Raw genomic sequence first — 20,329 nt, 5'->3', positions numbered from 1 at the left:
AGTCACCTACGGATGTGAGAGCTGGACCTTAGGGAAGGCTGAGCGAAAGAAGATCGATGCTTTTGAGCTGTGGTGTTGGAGGAAAGTCCTGAGAGTGCCTTGGACTGCGAGAAGATCCAACCAGTCCATCCTCCAGGAAATAAAGCCCGACTGCTCATTGGAGGGAAGGATACTAGAGACAAAGCTGAAGTACTTTGGCCACATCATGAGGAGACAGCAAAGCCTAGAGAAGACAATTATGCTGGGGAAAGTGGAAGGTAAAAGGAAGAGGGGCCGACCAAGGGCAAGATGGATGGATGGCACCCTTGAAGTGACTGGACTGACCTTGAAGGAGCTGGGGGTGGTGACGGCCGACAGGGAGCTCTGGCGTGAGCTGGTCCATGAGGTCACGAAGAGTTGGAGACGACTGAATGACTGAACAACAACAAAATAAGACAATCAGATGTGCAAGATCAGCAGGATTGTCGAGGTGGAATCAAAAACAGATCTATGAGTTAGTGTACACTGATAGGGTAGGAGGAAGAATTAGGTTTGTATTGATTTTATTGATTTTATCGATTTTTTATTGTTTTTATTGGGATAATGGCTTGAATTGTGGTAACTATGAATTGTTGTACTTCTGTGATGATTGTTTTGTGTGGCAGGCATCTAAGCGTGCCTTTGCTGTTGTAAGCCGCCCTGGGTCCCCTACGGGGTGAGAAGGGCGGCGTACAAGAACCCCAAATAAATAATAAATAAATATAGGGCCATGTTCTAGAGGCATTTCTCCTGACGTTTCGCCTGCATCTATGGCAAGCATCCTCAGAGGTAGTGAGGTCTGTTGGAAATAGGACAATGGGTTTATATATCTGTGGAATGGCTGGGGTGGGGCAAAGAGCTCTTCTCTGCTGGAGCTAGGTGTGAATGTTTCAGCTGACCACCTTCATTAGCATTTGAAGGCCTGGCTGAGCCTGGGAAAATGTTCTGTTGAGAGGTGTTAAGATGTGCCTGGTTGTTTCCTCTCTGCTGTTTTGCTGTTGAAAATGAAAATAATAAATAATTCCTAACAGCCTCAGGCCCTTTCCTTTCTCCCTTCAGTCGCTTAAACACCTGAAGGGCCCACGTTTGCCTATGCCTGCTTTGGACATGAAAGCCAACTTCAACTCCCAGCATCCCTTTCGATACTGCCTCCTTCTTCCGTTACTCTTTTAAGTGCGCAGCTTGGCCTCAGACGTTTCCCCCTCCCTCTTTCGATTCCCCATTGGGCGGAACGCCTGTCACTCCTCTACCTCCCGACCAATGGGAGCGTTGGAACGTCAAAGCAGGGTACGCTATTCTCGGCGCGCGCTTGCGCCGCTCGCGGAGCGTCAAGGCCGGCGCGCGGATAGGGGCTCGGTGGCGCAATTGGCGCTGCGCAGGCGCAGTGCGGCGCGTGTGTGGTGGGGAAACAAGAGGCGGCGTTGGGGTGAGGGCTGTTGCCTTAGGAGAGAGGCTCAGACAGCAGGAGGAGGCGGTCGAGGGAGGCTGGCGGAGGCTCCGCTCCCAGCCAGGCCGGGGCCTGAGGCGTTGGCGTCTCCGGGAAGGGCCCCTGCTTTGGCCCTGGCCCTGGGGCTGCATGGACGTCCAAGGGGCCCCTCGCCCTCTACGCAGGCCTGGCAGGTAACTCTGGCCCCTTCTCCGACTCCCAACGCCTTCCCAGGCCGGGGGAATGACAGGCCTCAATCTAGGACGACCTGAGGCATTTGAACCCGCCTTAACCCCACGCTGTGGACTCCTGGGAGTTGTAGTTTGGTGAGGCCTTGGCAGAGAAGGCGAAAGATCTTGTCAAACTACAACTTTTGGGATTCCATAGCGCCCCTCCTTCCCCTTGGGTGCGTGTACACTGTAGCATTGATGCCGCTTGACATCCTTTGAACTGCTCATACTGTGGAATGGTGGGAGCTTTAGTTTTATAACAGGCCTGGGCAAACTTTGGTCCTCCCTCCAGGTGTTTTGAACTGCAGGCCCCATCTAGGACGACTTGAGACATTTGAACCCGCCTTAACCTCACGCTGTGGACTCCTGGGAGTTGTAGTTTGGTGAGGCCTTGGCAGAGAAGGCGAAAGACCTTGTCAAACTACAACTTTTGGGATTCCATAGCGCCCCTCCTTCCCCTTGGGTGTGTGTACACTGTAGCATTGATGCAGCTTGACATCCTTTGAACTGCTCATACTGTGGAATGGTGGGAGCTGTAGTTTTATATCAGATCTTGGGGAACTTCGGCCCTCCTTCCAGGCCCCAATCTATGACAACTTGTGGCATTTGAAACTGCCCTAATCCCACGCTGTGGACTCCTGGGAGTTGTAGTTTGGTGAGGCCTTGGCAGAGAAGGCAAAAGACCTTGTCAAACTACAACTTTTGGGATTCCATAGCGCCCCTCCTTCCCCTTGGGTAGCATTGATGCAGCTTGACATCCTTTGAACTGCTCATACTGTGGAATGGTGGGAGCTTTAGTTTTGTAACAGGCCTGGGCAAACTTCGGCCCTCCCTCCAGGTGTTTTGGACTGCAGGCCCCAATCTAGGAGGACTTGAGACATTTGAACCCGCCTTAACCCCACACTGTGGACTCCTGGGAGTTGTAGTTTGGTGAGGCCTTGGCAGAGAAGGCAAAAGACTAGCCAGACTACAACTTTTGGGATTCGACAGCGCCCCACCTCTCCGTGGGTGCATGTACGCTGTAGCATTGATGCAGCTTGACATCCTTTGAACTGCTCATATTGTGGAATGGTGGGAGCTGTAGTTTTATAACAGGCCTGGGCAAACTTCGGCCCTCCCTCCAGGTGTTTTGGACTGCAGGTCCCAATCTAGGACGACTTGAGACATTTGAAACCACCCTAACCCCACTCTGTGGGTTCCTGGGAGTTTTAGTTTGGTGAGGCCTTGGCAGAGAAGGCGAAAGACCTTGTGAAACTACAACTTTTGGGATTTCATAGCGCCCCTCCTTCCCCTTGGGTGCATGTACACCAGTGTTTCTCAACCTTCCTAATCTGCGACCCCTTAATACAGTTCCTCATGCTGTGGTGACCCCCAACCATAACATTATTTTTGTTGCTACTGCTGGGGTTGGGGGGACAGTGCAGGATTGATTTTGACATTTGGGATTTATAGTTCACTTACAATCAAAGAATATTCTGAACTTTACCAGCGATGGAATTGAACCAAACCTGGCACACAGAACTCTCATGACCAACCGAAAATACTGGAAGGGTTTGGTGGGCATTGTCCTTGAGTTTGGGAATTGTAGTTCACCTACATCAGAGAGCATTGTGGACTCAAACAATGATGGATCTGGACCAAACTATGCCCACATGTCAACACTGGTGAAATTTGGGGAAAATAGACTTGACATGTTGGAGTTGCTGGGATTTATAGTTCATCTACAATCAAAGAGTATTCTGAACTCCAGTAATAATGGAGTTGTACCAAACTTGGCACACTGAGCTCCCATGCCCAACAGAAAATACTGGAAGGGTTTAGTGGACATTGACCTGGAGTTTGGGAGTTGTAGTTCACCTACTTCCAGAGAGCACTGTGGAATCAAACAATGATGGATCTGGACCAAATTTGGCACAAACACTCAATATGCCCACATGTCAACACTGGTGGAATTTGGGGAAAATAGACTTGACATTTGGGAGTTGTAGCTGCTGGGATTTATAGTTCACCTATAATCAAAGAGCACTCTGAACCCCACCAATGGTAGAATTGGTCCAAACTTCCCATACAGAGATCCCCATGACCAACAGAAAATACTGTGTTTTCTGATGGTCTTCGGCGACCCCTCTGACACCCCTCACGACCCCCCCAGGGGTCCCGACCCCCAGGTTGAGAAACACTGGTGTACACTGTAGCATTGATGCAGCTTGATATCCTTTGACCTGCTCATACTGTGGAATGGTGGGAGCTGTAGTTTTATATCAGATTTTGGGAAACTTTGGCCCTCCCTCCAGGCCCCAATCTATGACAACTTGAGGCATTTGAAACTGCCCTAATCCCATGCTGTGGCCTCCTAGGAGTTGTAGTTTGGCGAGGCCTTGGCAGAGAAGGCAAAAGACTGGCCAAACTACAACTTTTGGGATTTGATAGCGCCCCACCTCTCCTTGGGTGCGTGTACACTGTAGCATTGATGCAGCTTGACATTCTTCAAACTCCTCATACTGTGGAATGGTGGGAGCTCTAGTTTTATAACAGGCCTCAGCAAACTTCAGCCTTCCCTCCAGATGTTTTGGACTCCAACTCCCACAATCCTTAACATCCTGTTTTATAACGTCTTCAGGTTTCTTTGCCTATAGAATGCCGCGCCCTTGCCAAACTACTACTTCCAGGATTGTTTAACATTAAGGCCTGGCAGTCAGTGCCAGAGTATACAGGCTTGGGCCCTCCAGGTGTTTTGGACTTCAACTCCCACAATGACATCTGACTTACAAACGACTTACAGTTAAGAACAGGTCTGAGAAAACAAAGTGAGAGAAATTTATCTATTTACAGTACAGTCTTGCTTATCAAACCTTCGCTCATCCAACATTCTGTATTATCCAACACAGTCTGCCTCCCGCCGAGATTCACAGTTGTTTGAATACATTTTGATGTTTTGGTGCTAAATTCATAAATACAGTAATTACTACATAATGTTACCGTATATTGAACTGCTTTTTCTGTCGATTTGTTGTAAAACTTTATGTTTTGTTGCTTGATTTGTAAAATCATAATATAATTTGACATTTAATAGACTTTTCCTTAATCTCGCCTTATTATCCAACGTTCTGCCAGCCCGTTTATATTGGATAAGCAAGGCTCTACTGTATTTATATCCTGTCGGTGGTCCAGCAGGTTAACTCGCTGAGCTACTGAACTTGCTGACCAAAAGGCCGGTGGTTCGAATGCGGGGAGCAGAGTGAGCTCCCGCTGTTAGGCCCAGCTTCTGCCAACCTAGCAGTTCGAAAACATGCAAATGTGAGTAGATCAATAGTTACTGCTCCAGCGGGAAGGCAAACAGCAATCCATGCAGTCACGCCGACCACATGACCTTGGAGGCATCTATGGACAACGCCAGCTCTTTGGCTTAGAAATGGTGATGAGCACAACCCCCCAGTTGGACACGACTAGATTTAATGTCAGGGAAAACTTTTACCTATGGGTTGAGCACCCCTTATCTAGAATACTCCAGAATTGTCCACATGACATAGTGGAGATAGTGACAATTTTCCTTCTGATGTTTCAACATACGCACACTTTGTTTCATGCACAACATTACTAAAATACTACATAAAAGCACCCTTAGATTCCCCACTCTGGGAGTTGAAGTCCAAAACACTTGTAGGGCTTACGTTTTGCCATGCTTGACAGATTCCCTCCTTGGCCCTTTCTACACTGCCATATAATTCACATTATCAAATTAGATAATCCACATTGTCTGCTTTGAACTGTATTATATGAGGACCCTTCCAGATATGCCGTATATCCCAGGAACTGATCCTAGCAGTTTATATTGGATAAGCAATATAGCAAGATATCCTTTTCTGCTTTATCCTGGATTATAACAGTCCCCACTGTCAGATAATCTGGGATAAACAGAAAACCTGGGATCAGATCCTGGGATACAGGACCTGTCTGAAAGGGCCCTAAGTCTACACTGCCTTTATAATCCAGTTCAAAGCCGATAATCAGGATTTTATATGGCAGTGTAGAAGGGGTCCTTGTTTTCTTGCTCTTCCAGCCCCTCCCAGCATCACCTGGTTTTCTTCTTTGCTTTCTTTATTTGTTTAGCAGCAAAGTCCTTTGATACAAGCCTGAGTCTCCCCTTGCCCCCAAATCCTCCAGAATTATCCACAAGAGTCTCTGGGAGGTTTCTGGTGGTTCGGTGACTACTAGATTTTATTTCAGTCACAAAATAATTGGAAGTATTATATAATGTGATAATCAGTCTGTGTATATAAAGTCTACGTGCAGCATGAATGAATTTAGCATCTAGGCCAGGCATACGCAAACTTTGGCCCTCCAGGTGTTTTGAACCTCAACTCTCACAATTCCTAACAGCCGGTAGGAATTTGCGTATGTTTGATCTAGACTTTTAATGTGTAAAGTGTGTAAAATTGACAGACAACCAAAGGCACAGACACACACGTGAGAGGGCCTATAAATACGCTGAATGCACCAGATCTTGGGAAGACAGGCAAACAAATGTTAGAGTGCTGGAAGAAGCAAAGACCACTATCACTGAAGCAATACTCCTATGCCATCAACTCTGCTGGACTGGCCATATTGTCCGAATGACAGATCATCATCTCCCAAAGCAGTTATTCTACTCTCAACTCAAGAATGGAAAATGGAATGTTGGTGGACAGGAAAAAAGATTTGAAGATGGGCTCAAAGCCAACCTTAAAAACTGTGGTATAGACACAGAACTGGGAAGCCCTGGCCCTTGAGCGCTCCAGCTGGTGGTCAGCTGTGACCAGCAGTGCTTTAGAATTTGAAGAGGCATGAATGCAGGGTGAAAGAGAGAAAGTGCCAAGAGGAAGGCGCATCAAGCCAACCCCAACCGGGACCACCTTCCACCCGGAAATGGATACCCTCACAGCAGGAGAACATGCAGATCAAGCATAGGGCTTCAGTCACCTATGTACCCACCGCCAGGATACTGCACTTGCAGGACAATCTTACTCAGACAACGAGGGATCACCTAAATAAAGTACACCAGATTTCTTATAATCCTGGAAGCTTAGTAGGGTCAGTCCTGGTTGGCATTTGGATGAGAGACTGTAGGTTATATTTCAGAGGGAATTGATGAGAGAAACGTGCCAGGAGGAAGGTGCGTCAAACCAACCCCGACCGAGAGCGCCTTCCACCTGAAAACCAATGCTCTCACTGTGGGAGAAGATGCAGGTCAAGAAAAGGGCTCCACAGCCACCTACGGATCCACAAGAATACTGATCATGGAAGACTATCCTACTTGTCCAACGAGGGATCGCGATAGATAGATAGATAGATAGATAGATATAGATATATACACACACACACGATATTTACATTAGGTTAGGATATAAATTAAGATTTACCACCATTTAAAGATACTTGTTTTCATTTGTTCAGTCGTCTCTGACTCTTCGTGACCTCATGGACCAGCCCACGCCAGAGCTCCCTGTTGGCCATCACCACCCCCAGCTCCTTCAAGATCAGTCCAGTCACTTCAAGGATTCCATCCATCTTGCCCTTGGTCGGCCCCTCTTCCTTTTACCTTCCACTTTCCCCAGCATAATTGTCTCCTCTAGGCTTTGCTGTCTCCTCATGATGTGGCCAAAGTACTTCAACTTATAACTTAAAGATACTTATAAAACCCTAATTTGCCTATAGGTTTTGAAAAAATAACCTAGACCTTAAAACTATATCGTATTAAAATATCTCATCCCGTACTAGCCAACTGCAACCCTAATCAACATCGGGGAGGATGGAACTGTAGTCATTCAGCAGCTGGAGAGTCACGGTTGTCTATCCTAATTCTAGAACGGAATATTCTGGTTTATGTAAGAGATTTTACTTTGCAAGTCAGATTGGAGGAAGTATCTAAACATCTCAGATTGCTAGGACAGGGAATCCTTTCCTCTGGCTAGAAACGATTTTTAATATCCTGAATAAATAAGTGCAGTTTTCTTTCTCAACTTTGTTTGACCGCAGGTAATTTCAATGCCCTCTCTGTGGACATGAACGCTACTGGAATGCTTGGATTTACAGCAGCGCCTCCATTCACTTGCTTTCGTCAGCCCTGTTGCGAGAAGATGGCAAAAGCGAACATTACTAGGGATCTCATCCACAGACAGCTCAAGGTGTGTCTTGTTTTAAAGAATATTTTGCTTGGGTTGCTGTGAGTTTTCCGGGCTGTGTTGCCATGTTCCATAAACATTTTCTCCTGTCGTTTTGCCGCATCTATGGCAGGCATCTTCAGATATTGTGATGCAACCCCCCCTTTTTTTTTTGTTATGTCAGGAGTGACCTGAGAAACTGCAAATCGCTTCTGTTGTGAGAGAATTGGCCATCTGCAAGGATGTTGCCCAGGGGACGCCCGGATGATTTGATGTTTTATCATCCTTGTGGGAGGCTTCTCTCATGTCCTCGCATGAGGAGCTGGAGCTAATATAGGGAGCTCATCCGCCTCTCCCCGGATTCGAACCTGCAACATGTCAGTCTTCAGTCCTGCCAGCCACAGGGGTTTAAGCAACTGCGCCACCGGGGGCTCCCCCCCCCCAAAAAAATATTTTGCTTTTTTTTCTGGGATTGGGGTAAAGGGGAACAGTAGCAGATGAAAACATGGATTGTCTTAGGGTGCATCCGCTGTGGCTTGACACCACTTTAACTGCCAAGGCTCACTACTGTAGAATCCTATGTTGTTAGGTGAAACACTAGCACTCTTTGGCAAACAATGCCAAAGGTCTTATAAAACCACAAATCCTATAATTCTGTATCATTGAGCCATGACAGTTCAAGTAGTGTCACACTGCAGTCATTCAACAGTTTAGATGCACCCCAAGTGTCACATTCTGTTTTGTTCATACATTTGATTCAGATGCCACTGTCAGACTATTCTTTGGCATTATGGCAAGAGGCTCTTAAAGTTGATCTGAGAAGGGCAAATGAAAGACACTGCTTTGCCCTTTCTCTATTTTTTGCCCAGTTTGAAACTGAAAAAAGACCATAACACAGTGGTTCTCAACCTTCCTAATGCCGTGACCCCTTGATACAGTTGCGCATGTTGCGGTGACCCCCAATCATAACATTTTTGTTGGTACTTCATAACTGTAATTTTGCTATTGTTATGAAATGTAATGTAAATATCTGATATGCAGGATGTATTTTCATTCACTGGACCAAATTTGGCACACATACCCAATATACTGGTGGGGTTGGAGGGTGTGTGATTTTGTCATTTGGGAGTTGTAGTTGCTGGGATTTATAGTTAACCTACAATCAAAGAGCATTCTGAACCCCACCAACGCTGGAATTGCACTAAACTTGTCACACAGAACTCCCATGACCAACAGAAATACTGGAAGGGTTTGGGAGCTGTAGTTCACCTACATTCAGAGAGCACTGTGGACTCAAACAATGATGAATTTGGGCCAAACTTGGCATGAATACTCAATATAACCAAAATGTGAACACTGGTGGAAAAGTGTGGGAAAAATAGACCTTGACATTTGGGAGTTGTAGTTGCTGGGATTTATAGTTCACCTACAATCAAAGAGCATTCTGAACCCCACCAATGATTGAAACTTCCCACATAGAACCCCCATGACCAACAGACAATACTGTGTTGTAGGTTTTTTCGGGCTATATGGCCATGTTCTAGAGGCGTTTTCTCCTGACGTTTCGCCTGCATCTATGGCAAGCATCCTCAGAGGTAGTGAGGATGCTTGCCATAGATGCAGGCGAAACGTCAGGAGAAAATGCCTCTAGAACATGGCCATATAACCCGAAAAAACCTACAACAACCCAGTGATTCCGGCCATGAAAGCCTTCGACAAGACAATACTGTGTTTTCTGATGGTCCTTGGCGACCCCTCTGACACCCCCTCGCGACCCCCACAGGGCTCCCGACCCCCAGGTTGAGAAACACTGCCATAACATATCATACTGTTCCTTAACCCAGTGTTGTCCATGTTTGTGAATGCAACTCCTGTCAATCCTTTCTGGCATGGCTAGTAGGATCAAATGGTAGTCTGATGAACATTGTAGTCCAAACAAATCTGGACGGCATTTGGCTGAAGAAGGCTTTCATTACACTGCATCATGTAACATAGGAATGGCTGTGGGAAATGTTGTGGAACATTTTTTTTAAAAAAATTCCCAGCTGCATTGATATGCTATAGCAAAAACAAAGAATTTCTTCAGACTAGGAAGTGAACTGGTGCCCATTTTGTCTAGTTTAACTAGTATCCAAAATTGAGGGGTATATAACAATGTGGATTATAGGAAGTTGGATAGTAGGCAGTTGGGTCAGAGAGAAATTGCAGGCAGGAAATACTAACCGTGGCAATCATGCCTAACCATGTTTTATGTTCATTGGGATTAGTTGCTCAAGTCATGAATTGTCCTGAAGACTATTCAAATGGTTATTACTGATGTTCCTGTCCTACCCCTTTTTTTGCTATTCCTGTCTCTGGTTTTGTAACTTGGCCAACAAACTAGTGAGAAGCCATTGTTCTGGAGTTCAGACATAATGGTGAGCCAGAGTATGTAAACCAGCTACAAGCTGTAGCTTCAAACTATGATTTTGTGTCAAGCTGACAGTTACCTCTTCTTTTTTCTGGATAAGTTCAGAAAATCCAGAACTCAGTAAACCACAGACTGTCTTGCCATTGCATGACAGTCTGTTCATTGTTTCCAAGAACTTGAAATATCAGAATTGGAGAATGTCACGTGCAGTGCATTTTGTGCTCAAATGGAACAACATTAGATTTGTTGTTGAAGGCTTTCATGGCTGGAATCACTGGGTTGCTGTGAGTTTTCCAGGCTGTCTGGCCATTTTCCAGAAGCATGCTCTCCTGACATTTCACCCACATCTATGGCAGGCATCCTCAGAGGTTGAGGGGTTGGTTCGAAACTAGGCAGGTGAGGTTTATATATCTGTGGAATTTCCAGGGAGAAAGAACTCTTGTCTGCTTGAGGCAAGTGTGAATGTTGCAATTCCACAGATATATAAGCCCCACTTGCCTAGTTTCTAACCCAGGGGACCTCAAGCTTTTTAAACAGAGGGCCATGTCATAGTTCCTCAATCTGTTGGAGGGCCGGATTATAATTTGTAAAAATATGAATTCCTATGCACACTGCACATATCTTATTTGTAGTGCAAAAACACTTAAAAACAATACAATAATTGAAATGAAGAACAATTTTAATAAATATAAAAGAACAATTTTAATAAATATAAAATATTTAATAATTATAAAATATAAATACCGCTTTGAGTCGCCTGAGGGCTAAGAAAAGCGGTATATAAATAAAGTAAATAAAATTAATATTTCAATGGGAAGTGTGGGCCTGCTTTTGCCTGATGAGATAGGATTGTTGTTGTTGTTGTTGTTGTTGTTGTGTGCTTTCAAGTCGTTTCAGACTTAGGTTGACCCTGAGCGAGGACTGGGTAAATGACCTTGGAGGGCCTTAGTTTGAGGACCCCTGTTCTAACCCAATCTCTGAGGGTGCCTGCCATAGATGTGGGTGAAAAGTCAGGAGAGAATGCTTCTGGAACATGGGTATATAGCCTGGGAAACTCACAGCAACCCAACATTAGATTTATTACTCTTTTATTGATTGATTAAGAAGGGCCATGCTTACATAGTGCAAAAAGTATGGTGTTCATTTGTTCTTCACAGGAGAAGGGTGCCCTCAGCTTCGAACGCCATTACCATGTTACAGACCCGTTTATCCAGCGCCTGGGCTTGGAGGCTGAGCTGCAGGTAAGCACTGGAAACATTGAAATGCATACCTGTCCTAATATAATGACCACTGAACACACGACTGCTAATAATGTAGGTGCAGTTTTTTGCTCCTCAAGAGTGAATGTTCCCCTTTTGGCATGCCTTTTGGAAACATTCCCTGAGGAATACGATCCTGTGCTTTTATTTCCCATTTCTGGCCGAATAGCTTAACCATTGGTTCGTCCCATCCAATACAAGGTCTTCTTGGTTCACTTTTGCTTCAAAAAGGGCTCTATGGCTGAAAAAGTTTGAGAATCCCTGCTTTAGAAAAAGAGAAAAATCTTTTTTTGCAAGTAGAGAACTAGAACGCAGCTCAAATACTTCTCCCTAACATATTTGGGTTTTTTTTAATGTGGATATTTATTTTTCATCCATCAAGGGAATTTCCAGTTTTAGCCTATTGTAGTGCAGGCCAGGCACAGGCTTATGACAGAAAAGTACTATTCAGCTATCTGTTTTCAAATTACTTAAAAAACTAGGCATGTTCTAACTAACGGAAGGAATTACATCTTTTTGGACAGTCTTAAATGTAATATTTGGGTATCACTTTCTGTCTTCTTTGTTTAGGGTCACACAGGCTGTGTCAACTGTCTTGAATGGAATGAAAAGGGAACGTAAGTATTACTTCAAAATACAAAGGATTGACAAATACCTATTGCAGCATGTATTCTAAGTTGGATGGAGGGATCTTGTACATCAGGGAATGTAACTGTTTTTATAGTGAACGGATTTGCAGTTTCCTTTTGTGCAGCTCAGTCAAATGCTGCCTCTACTGTAGTTTTTCAACTTTTAGGGGTAACATTTGATAAATTGCTTAAAAACCCCAAACATCTGATGTGTTCGTGTTGTGGCTGTTAACTATAGTGGCAAAATGAATTCGGTTGTTGTGTGTTTTCCGGGCTGTATAGCCATGTTCCAGAAGCATTCTCTTCTGATGTTTCGCCTGCATGGGCTCTACTGGCCAATGGATACTCCACCTCAGACATCAGAAGAGCTGCAAGACCAAGAACAAGCCACGAGAGTAAAGATGAAGATCCACCCAGAGGAAAAGTGTTCCTGCCATACATCAAGGAACCACTGACCGCATAGGGAAGCTGATGAGGAAACACAACATACAAAACACCTACAAACCCACCAAGAAAATCCAAAAAAATGCTACGTTCAGCAAAGGACAAGAGGAATCCTCTCAGTTCTGCAGGAGTCTAGCGTATACCATGCAGCTGTGGACAAGTCTACAGAGGGACCACCAAACGCAGCATTGCCCAAACACGAATCAAGGAACATGAAAAGCACTGTAGACTGATTCAACCAGAGAAGTCAGCCATAGCAGAGCACCTGATGTACCAACCTGGACACAGCATATTATTTGAGAACACAGAAATGCTGGACTACTCTCACAACCACCATGTCAGACTACACAGAGAAGCTATTGAAATCCACAAGCATGTGGACAATTTCAATAGAAAGGAAGAAACCATGAAAATGAACAAAATCTGGCTACCAGTATTAAAAAACTCAAAAATTACAACAGCAAAACAACAGAGAGTAAACAATCAGGCACATCAAATCACTCTCAACAAAAGATTCCCCCCAGGCACTTCCAAGCCATTAAATGCTAGTCAATGTGGTCAGTTGAAACATTCACACCTAGCTCCAGCAGACAGAAGTCCTTTGTCCCACCCTGGTCATTCCACAGATATATAAACCCATTTTCCTACTTCTAACAGACCTCACTACCTCTGAGGATGCTTGCCATAGATGCAGGCGAAACGTCAGGAGAAAATGCCTCCAGAATATGGCCATCTAGCCCGGAAAAACCTACAACAGCCCAGTGATTCCGGCCATGAAAGCCTTCGACAATACATTGTCCATAGAATTGTTTAGTGATGAATACCAGGCAGTGGTTTACAGCAGTGATTCGCAACCTTCGGACTGGCATATGTTTTGGATTTCAGCTCTCAGAATTCCTGACAGTTGGCCAAACTGATTGGGGCTTCTAAGAGTTGATGTCCCAAGAACTTGCAGGACCAAAAGTTGGAACCCGCTGGTTTAGAAGAAAGCACCTGCTTGTGAACTTCTAGAAGTCTTTGACAAGAGAGTTCTTACTTTTGCCTTAATAGAATGCTGTTTTGGCATAAGTTACGCTAGTGAGGATAGAATATACTGAATATATTGTCCTTAAAGCCACGTTCCTTGAGGTCTGTAGAGAACAATTTAGAAGTCCGCTGAAGGCTGTCAATGGCATCTATGGGCCATGTTGAAATGAGAGCTATAAGCAAGGCCAACTTTACTAAGTGACAATGTAAATTGGTTACATTCACAGCAAATACCTGAATACAGGGAACAGCTAGAAGGTTGTGGAGGAAAAAGCTAAACTTGGCTGTGGGACCAAGCTTTCGGGACAGGGCAATGAAGCGGCAGTGGGAAAGATGACAGGGCCAATTGGATTTGATGCGGATGGCTAGGACGGTTTTAAATAGTGTATTTTAATCTATATAAATAAAAATGTAATGTTCGTTTGTGGGATTAACAGAACTCAAAAACCAGTGGGCCAATTGACACCAAATTTGGACACAAGACACCTAAAAACCCAATGTATGTCTTTCATCCAAAAAAATGATTTTGTCATTTGTGAGTTGTAGTTGCTGGGATTTATAGTTCAGCTACAATCAAAGAGCATTCTGAACCCCACGAACGATAGAATTGAACCAAATTTGGCACACAGTTCCCCCATGACCTACAGAAAATACTGGAAGGGTTTGGTGGGCAGTGTCCTTTGGTTTTGGAGTTGTAGTTCACCTACATCCAGAGATCACTGTGGACTCAAACAATGATGGATCTGGACCAAACTCTTCAGGAATACTCGATATGCCCAAATGTAAACACTGGTGGAGTTTGGGGAAACTAGAATCTTAACATTTGGGAGTTATAGTTGCTGGGATTTATAGTTCACTTACAATCACAGAGCATTCTGAACCCCACCAACGATAGAATTGGGCCAAACTTCCCACACAGAACCCTCATGTGGGCCACAGCAACGCGTGGCAGGGGACAGCTAGTCTAAATAAATAAATATGTAATGTTCATTTGTGAGATTAACATAACTGAAAAACCACTGGATGAATTGACACCAAATTTGGCCACTATACCCTTAACAGACCAATGAGTGACCATCACTCATAAAACCTCCCAAAAAGCAGCAGAAAGGGCTTAAAACCCCTCAAAATGACAATACAGATGCAGATGCCCAGCTTACTAACCATGGAGCCCTTACTCTGCAGAGATCAGGGACGCACTTTTCTCAAGTGCTGCCTTCAAGCCCAACTCTTTTCCAGCCAATGTCTAGAAGGAAAGAATGAAGGAGGGAAAGGGAGAAGGAAAGAAGGGGAGAAGGAGGGAGGGAAAGAAGGAAAAAAGCAGAGAAGGAAGGAGAGAATGAGGGAGGGAAAGAAAAAGGGGGGTATGCAGGAAAGACGTAGAGAAGGAATGAAGGAGAGAAGGAGGGAGGGAAGGAAGGAAAGAAAGATAGAAGGAAGGATGGAACCAAAGAGCGAAGGAAGGAAGGAGAGAGAGAAGGAAAAAAGGAGAGAAAAGAAGGGAAAGAAAAAGGGGGGGGGGGGGAGGAAGGAGATAAAGAAAGAAGGCGAGAAAGAGTGAGGGAATGTTGGCTACAGCCACATGTGCCAGGTACAGCTAATATTTTGATAAATATTTTTTAATGTTTATGTATTGTATGTGAATTTGTGTCCCGGCATTGAATGTTTGCCATGTATATGCTGTGCTCTGCCCCGAGTTCCCTTCGGGGTGAGAAGGGCAGAATATAAATGTTTTAAATAAATAAATAATAAATAGATTGACCCAAACTTAAATGTGCAAGATGTGGCAGAGGCCGCTATCTGTTGTTTTGGATTTCCGGCTGATCTTTCCCTTCTCTGGAAATTGTACCGATTTGTACCGATTTGTCACTGGAGAGTTCCCTTTCCTGGAAGCCCTCCAGTGACTGTAATGGGTGATTTGGTGACTGGCATCTGTTCTTAGACCACCATTCTGAGTAGCACTGTAATAGAGGCCCCTGTTCATTATTGAAGTTTGATCCAGCTATTCTGCGCACAGAGTGGAGGGATGTACAATCTTGTCCTTCACCTCTGGCATGAAAAAGTAATATATGTGTTTTACAACCTTAGCTTCAAAGTTAGAATACATTTTTATTCATGATTCATGTGTTTGTGTAGCAGAAAAACTACTTGAGAAAAGAATAGGTACCTCCGCCAATTTGTAGAATGCTCACTGAACAGAGAGGACAATGTGTTGTCAAAGGCTTTCATGCCCGGAATCACTGGTTTCTGAGAGTTTTCCAGGCTGTATGGCATTTTCTCCTAATGTTTTGCCCACATCTATGGCAGGCATCCTCAGAGGCTGTGAAATTCTCATCTGCCATAGATGTGGGTGAAACATCAGGAGAAAATGATTCTGGAACATGGCCATACAGCCCGGAAAACTCACAGCAACCCAAAGAGGACAATTTCTATAAAGAATTGTCATTTGTCAGTGGGTGATCTGCTGTTGTCTGGTCCCATTTCTCTTAATCTACCCAGCAAATAGTGGAGCTTCCCTCTATTTCCTCATTGTTGCCTGTAATTCTGCAATTTCAGTCTGTCAGAATGGTACTTGCATTTGTGTGTCAACTGAAAATGGATGTGGAATAGCAGCAATCATTTTGAAACTGCTTATGCAGCTTAACATGTAATGTTCTGCCTCCTTTTGCTTGTCAGCTTGCTGGCCTCAGGCTCTGATGACCAGCACACATTTGTGTGGGATCCCCTGCATCATAAGAAGCTCCTTTCCATGCACACGGGTCACACGGCAAACATATTCTCTGTCAAGGTGAGTCGGATTTGGAGTAAGTTTGCAGAAGGACATGATATGCTCTTGTTTTAAGGTTAGATATTTAGAGGCAGCTGGGGGAATTAGCTCTAGAATTTGAGTAGAAAATCTGGTACTGTTTAGTTATATGTACAAGTAGGAGTATATACAATCACAAGGGCAGGTATGCACAGATACAAGTACGCAACAAGATGCCCTTCAAATGTTTTGAATGACAACTCCCACAATCTCTAATCTATGTTTGTTGGGGCTTATGGGAACATCTAGAATAGACTACTGCAATGCACTCTACGTGGAGTTGTCTTTGAAGACTGCTCGGAAGCTTCAAATAGTCCAACGAGAGGCAGCCAGGTTAATAACTGGGGCGGCATACAGGGAGCATACAACTTCCATGTTACGCCAGCTCCACTGGCTGCCAGTTTGCTACCGGGCACAATTCAAAGTGCTAGCTTTGGCCTATAAAGCCCTAAACGGCCCCGGCCCAAATTACCTGTCCGAATGCATCTCCCCCTATGAACCATCATGGGGATTAAGATCCTCCGGGGAGGCCCTGCTTTCCGTCCCGCCATTGTCACAGGCACGATTGGTGGGGACAAGAGACAGGGCCTTCTCGGTGATTGCTCCCCGGATATGGAACTCCCTTCCTGGTGAGATCAGGTCGGCCCCCTCCCTCCTGTCCTTTAGAAGGATGGTAAAAATTTGACTGTGGGACCAAACTTTCGGGACAGGGCAATGAAGCGGCAGTGGGAAAGATGACAGGGCCAATTGGATTTGATGCGGATGGCTAGGACGGTTTTTAAATGATGTATTTTAATATTATGATAAATGTTTTTGTATTGTATGTGAATCTGTGTCCCGGCATTGAATGTTTGCCATGTATATGCTGTGCTCCACCCTGAGTCCCCTTCGGGGTGAGAAGAGCGGAATATAAATTTTTTAAATAAATAAATAACTGCATTCACATTTTTCCTTAAGGTCTCCATATTCCCTATCCCTAGTACCAATGTATTTTGAATTAAATAATCCAAATAATAATAAAAAATAAAAATAATTTTATTTGTTATCTACCTTTGCTCATGGTTCAAGGTGGGGTACAACAGAATCAAAACATATCAACTTAAAATAATACCCCAAAACACATGGTACAAAGATCAATAATAAAATACAAAAATTCATGGTTCAGAGTTGATTGGCTTGGTCTGCCAGAACAGATGGGTCTTCAATTCTGACCGTTCATTTAGCTGTCTGATGTGTAAAATGACGGGCTTACCAATTAACAGAGAGTATTCTTGCACAGTTTGTATACATTTCACTGAGGGTTGTGCAGAAAAAACATCCCTGTGGATTGTGTCCAATGGGGCAAATATTCTGTCTCTTCCACCCTGCTCATCTTAATAGCATCCAGTATCCACAACCTGAGACAGCTTTTAACTGTATCTTTGATAAGGCTGTCACTGCTCAAGAGTTTCACATAACTGAAATCTGGATTTGTTTTTGCTTGCTCTATGTTGAACTTCCCTCATTTTGTATTCAAGTATGTGTTCGTGGTGTGAATTGGCTACGATGACACAAACCTCTGGCAGCACACAATGGTCTGCATGGATTTTCTCACATTGCTCATTGCGTGCTTCCCAACCATTGCCTTTGTGGCAGCCAGCTCACATGACATGTTTTGTCAAGCTTAGTCAGGGACTAAAGGGGAGAGACAGAAGAGCTTCACAGATTAAAACATTTAAGTGTGCAGTGGTATAATTTCCCTACTAATGTCAGCATAGAAGTAAAAACTCACTGAGTTATGGAGAAAAATAAAATGTTACCAGATGCATCTTGGTTCACCTATAAAAGGGATACTAGCAAGCACAAAGTTGTGAAGTCTTCCAAGATATGGAATGTATTGTGGAATAGCTGCATGTCTGTCAGAACACAGACGCCTTAAAGGGCCAGACTCAGAGTTAGTTCCAAAACAGAGTTTATTAAACAAAGGAAAAAGACTCAGAGACACTTAACTCAATGCCTCTGGTCAAAACTCAAAGGTAGAACCAGTCCTGGTTTCAAAAGGTTAACCAAAGTAATAATCCGGATTATCCAGAGAAAAGAACCGGATTAAACAAAGTACTCTGAAAGTCACACAAAACAGCACAGCATGCAAATGGTTAACAAAACAGAGAAGCCGCAGGGAAGAAAGCGTAGTCCAGGGTCGTAGCAAGCAGAATCCGAAGTAGTGAAGTTCCAATGTCCACAGAAGTAGCATCATAGTCAAACCAGTTCAAGGTCCAGGAAGGGGGATATCCACACTCACAAGAATCCAAGCTGAGTTGAAAGCACACACAAACAGGAGAAGCAGCCTGCAGATCCCAAACCCAGTGCCAACACGGAACAGGCAGTGACAAGTCCAGACAGTACCCAATGCACGAACATATACCAACACCTTGCCTTCTGCAAAGATTCCCCATTTCTGAGCCCACTTTTATTACACAACATCTTCATCAGAAGATGAGCTGACCACCGCCCCATGATTATCCCTTGCAGCTGCTCCCAACTCTTCATGTGAAGTCCCACGCCCATCCCTCCATCTTCTCCATATCCTGTCAAGACTTGGATCCCCTCAAGACTCAGTTGGATCCCCTGATTGCCAGTCTTTTCCAGATAATCCCATAAATGTATCACTAGATGTCGGTTCTGCACAAACAGCTTGCACTTCCTTTACCCTAGTCCAATCCACAGTGTCATCCCCACTTTCCCCACTCTGTGACCCATCATCCCCAGAGAAACCCTCAAATGATTCCTCTTCTGTAGGTGCTGCAAGTGCTGTCACTCCTCATCCGATTCCTGCTCCCCAATAACCCTCTTCGTTCCCCTATTCCCATCCATTGTATCTCCTTCCTCTCCTTCACTCATTGACCCTTTGTCACATGGAAATATGTGTGTGATCTATGATTAAAAGCAGAAGAAAAAAACTTTAAATACTTTTACAGTGTTTTATATGTGTATCTCCCTTGATGGGTCACTATGGGTAAATATGTGTTTGGCATCTAATTGTTGCCAGTCCGTACGCTACCCTGAGTCACCTTCGGGCTGAAAAGGATGGGATAAAATATGATGAATTTCTCCCATAAGTTTTTCTTCCCAAAATAATTTTGTAATCTAGAAGTGTAGTTTTGAATTGCCTGGACATGCTCAGGACAGCTCAGCATATGTTTGGGTCATAGGTTAAGGAGATTATGTCCTTTGGTGTGTCTGCCCAGCTTGGGATTTGCACAATAGACTAACCCCCAGCCAAGGTGCTTTGACTGCCCATTGCAAACATTTATCTTCCTCTTGTGACTGTTTTGGTCCCAGAAAACATCTCAACATTCAGGATGTTGAAAGTGGTAGATGGGGACTTGGCTACAAAACCAATCAAATGACCTACTTATTGACACCTTCCTTCAATTGAGGGATCTGTTGGAGGAGATGTAATTGTTTTATCTTGAGAAAATATGTTCTCGCTGTTAGGAGATCACTACACTGAATACCTTGCTTGGTTTCCATAGTTCTTGCCACATGCAGAGGATCGGATACTCATTACCGGGGCGGCTGATTTCAAAGTGCATGTCCATGACTTGACTGTGAAAGAAACCATCCATATGTTTGGTGATCACAAGAACAGGGTCAAGCGTATTGCCACGGCCCCCATGTGGCCTAACACCTTCTGGAGTGCAGCGGAGGATGGGCTCATCAGGTAGGAAGATTATGTGTGTCTTCTGATTGAATAACGTCTATACCAGTGGTTCTCAGTCTGTGGCCCCCAGATGTTTGGCCTTCAACTCCCAGAAATCCTAAAAGCTGGTAAACTGGCTGGGATTTCTGGGAATTGTAGCCCAAAACACCTGGGGACCCACAGGCTGAAAACCATTGCTCTATATAGTAAGTCCTCCAGTATCCATGGGGAATATGTTCCCAGCCAAAATGTTTAGTTC

At 44.4% G+C, this 20,329-nt stretch overlaps 1 protein-coding gene across 2 annotated transcripts in view; it reads left to right on the top strand.

Annotated features, from left to right (window-relative positions):
- The first annotated feature begins 1,382 nt into the window (after positions 1 to 1,382).
- Positions 1,383 to 20,329, top strand: part of WDTC1 (WD and tetratricopeptide repeats 1) — a 52,830-nt gene continuing 33,883 nt past the window's right edge. The window contains exons 1-6 of one of the 2 annotated variants that reach the window (XM_060784530.2): positions 1,383 to 1,638; positions 7,690 to 7,838; positions 11,382 to 11,465; positions 12,054 to 12,100; positions 16,259 to 16,370; positions 19,904 to 20,091. In XM_060784530.2, coding sequence (XP_060640513.2) covers positions 7,716 to 7,838; positions 11,382 to 11,465; positions 12,054 to 12,100; positions 16,259 to 16,370; positions 19,904 to 20,091 — 554 coding nt within the window. In that variant the 5' untranslated portion in view covers positions 1,383 to 1,638; positions 7,690 to 7,715. Of the gene's footprint in view, positions 1,639 to 4,403; positions 4,467 to 7,689; positions 7,839 to 11,381; positions 11,466 to 12,053; positions 12,101 to 16,258; positions 16,371 to 19,903; positions 20,092 to 20,329 lie in introns of those variants that run through there. The other variant, XM_067473716.1, reaches the window with a different exon arrangement.

Source organism: Anolis sagrei, chromosome X (assembly GCF_037176765.1).
Source record: "Anolis sagrei isolate rAnoSag1 chromosome X, rAnoSag1.mat, whole genome shotgun sequence".
NCBI classification, from domain to species: Eukaryota; Metazoa; Chordata; class Lepidosauria; order Squamata; family Dactyloidae; genus Anolis; species Anolis sagrei.
The sequence above is the reverse complement of the archived record's forward strand: the minus strand, read 5'-3'. Positions and strand labels throughout refer to the sequence as shown.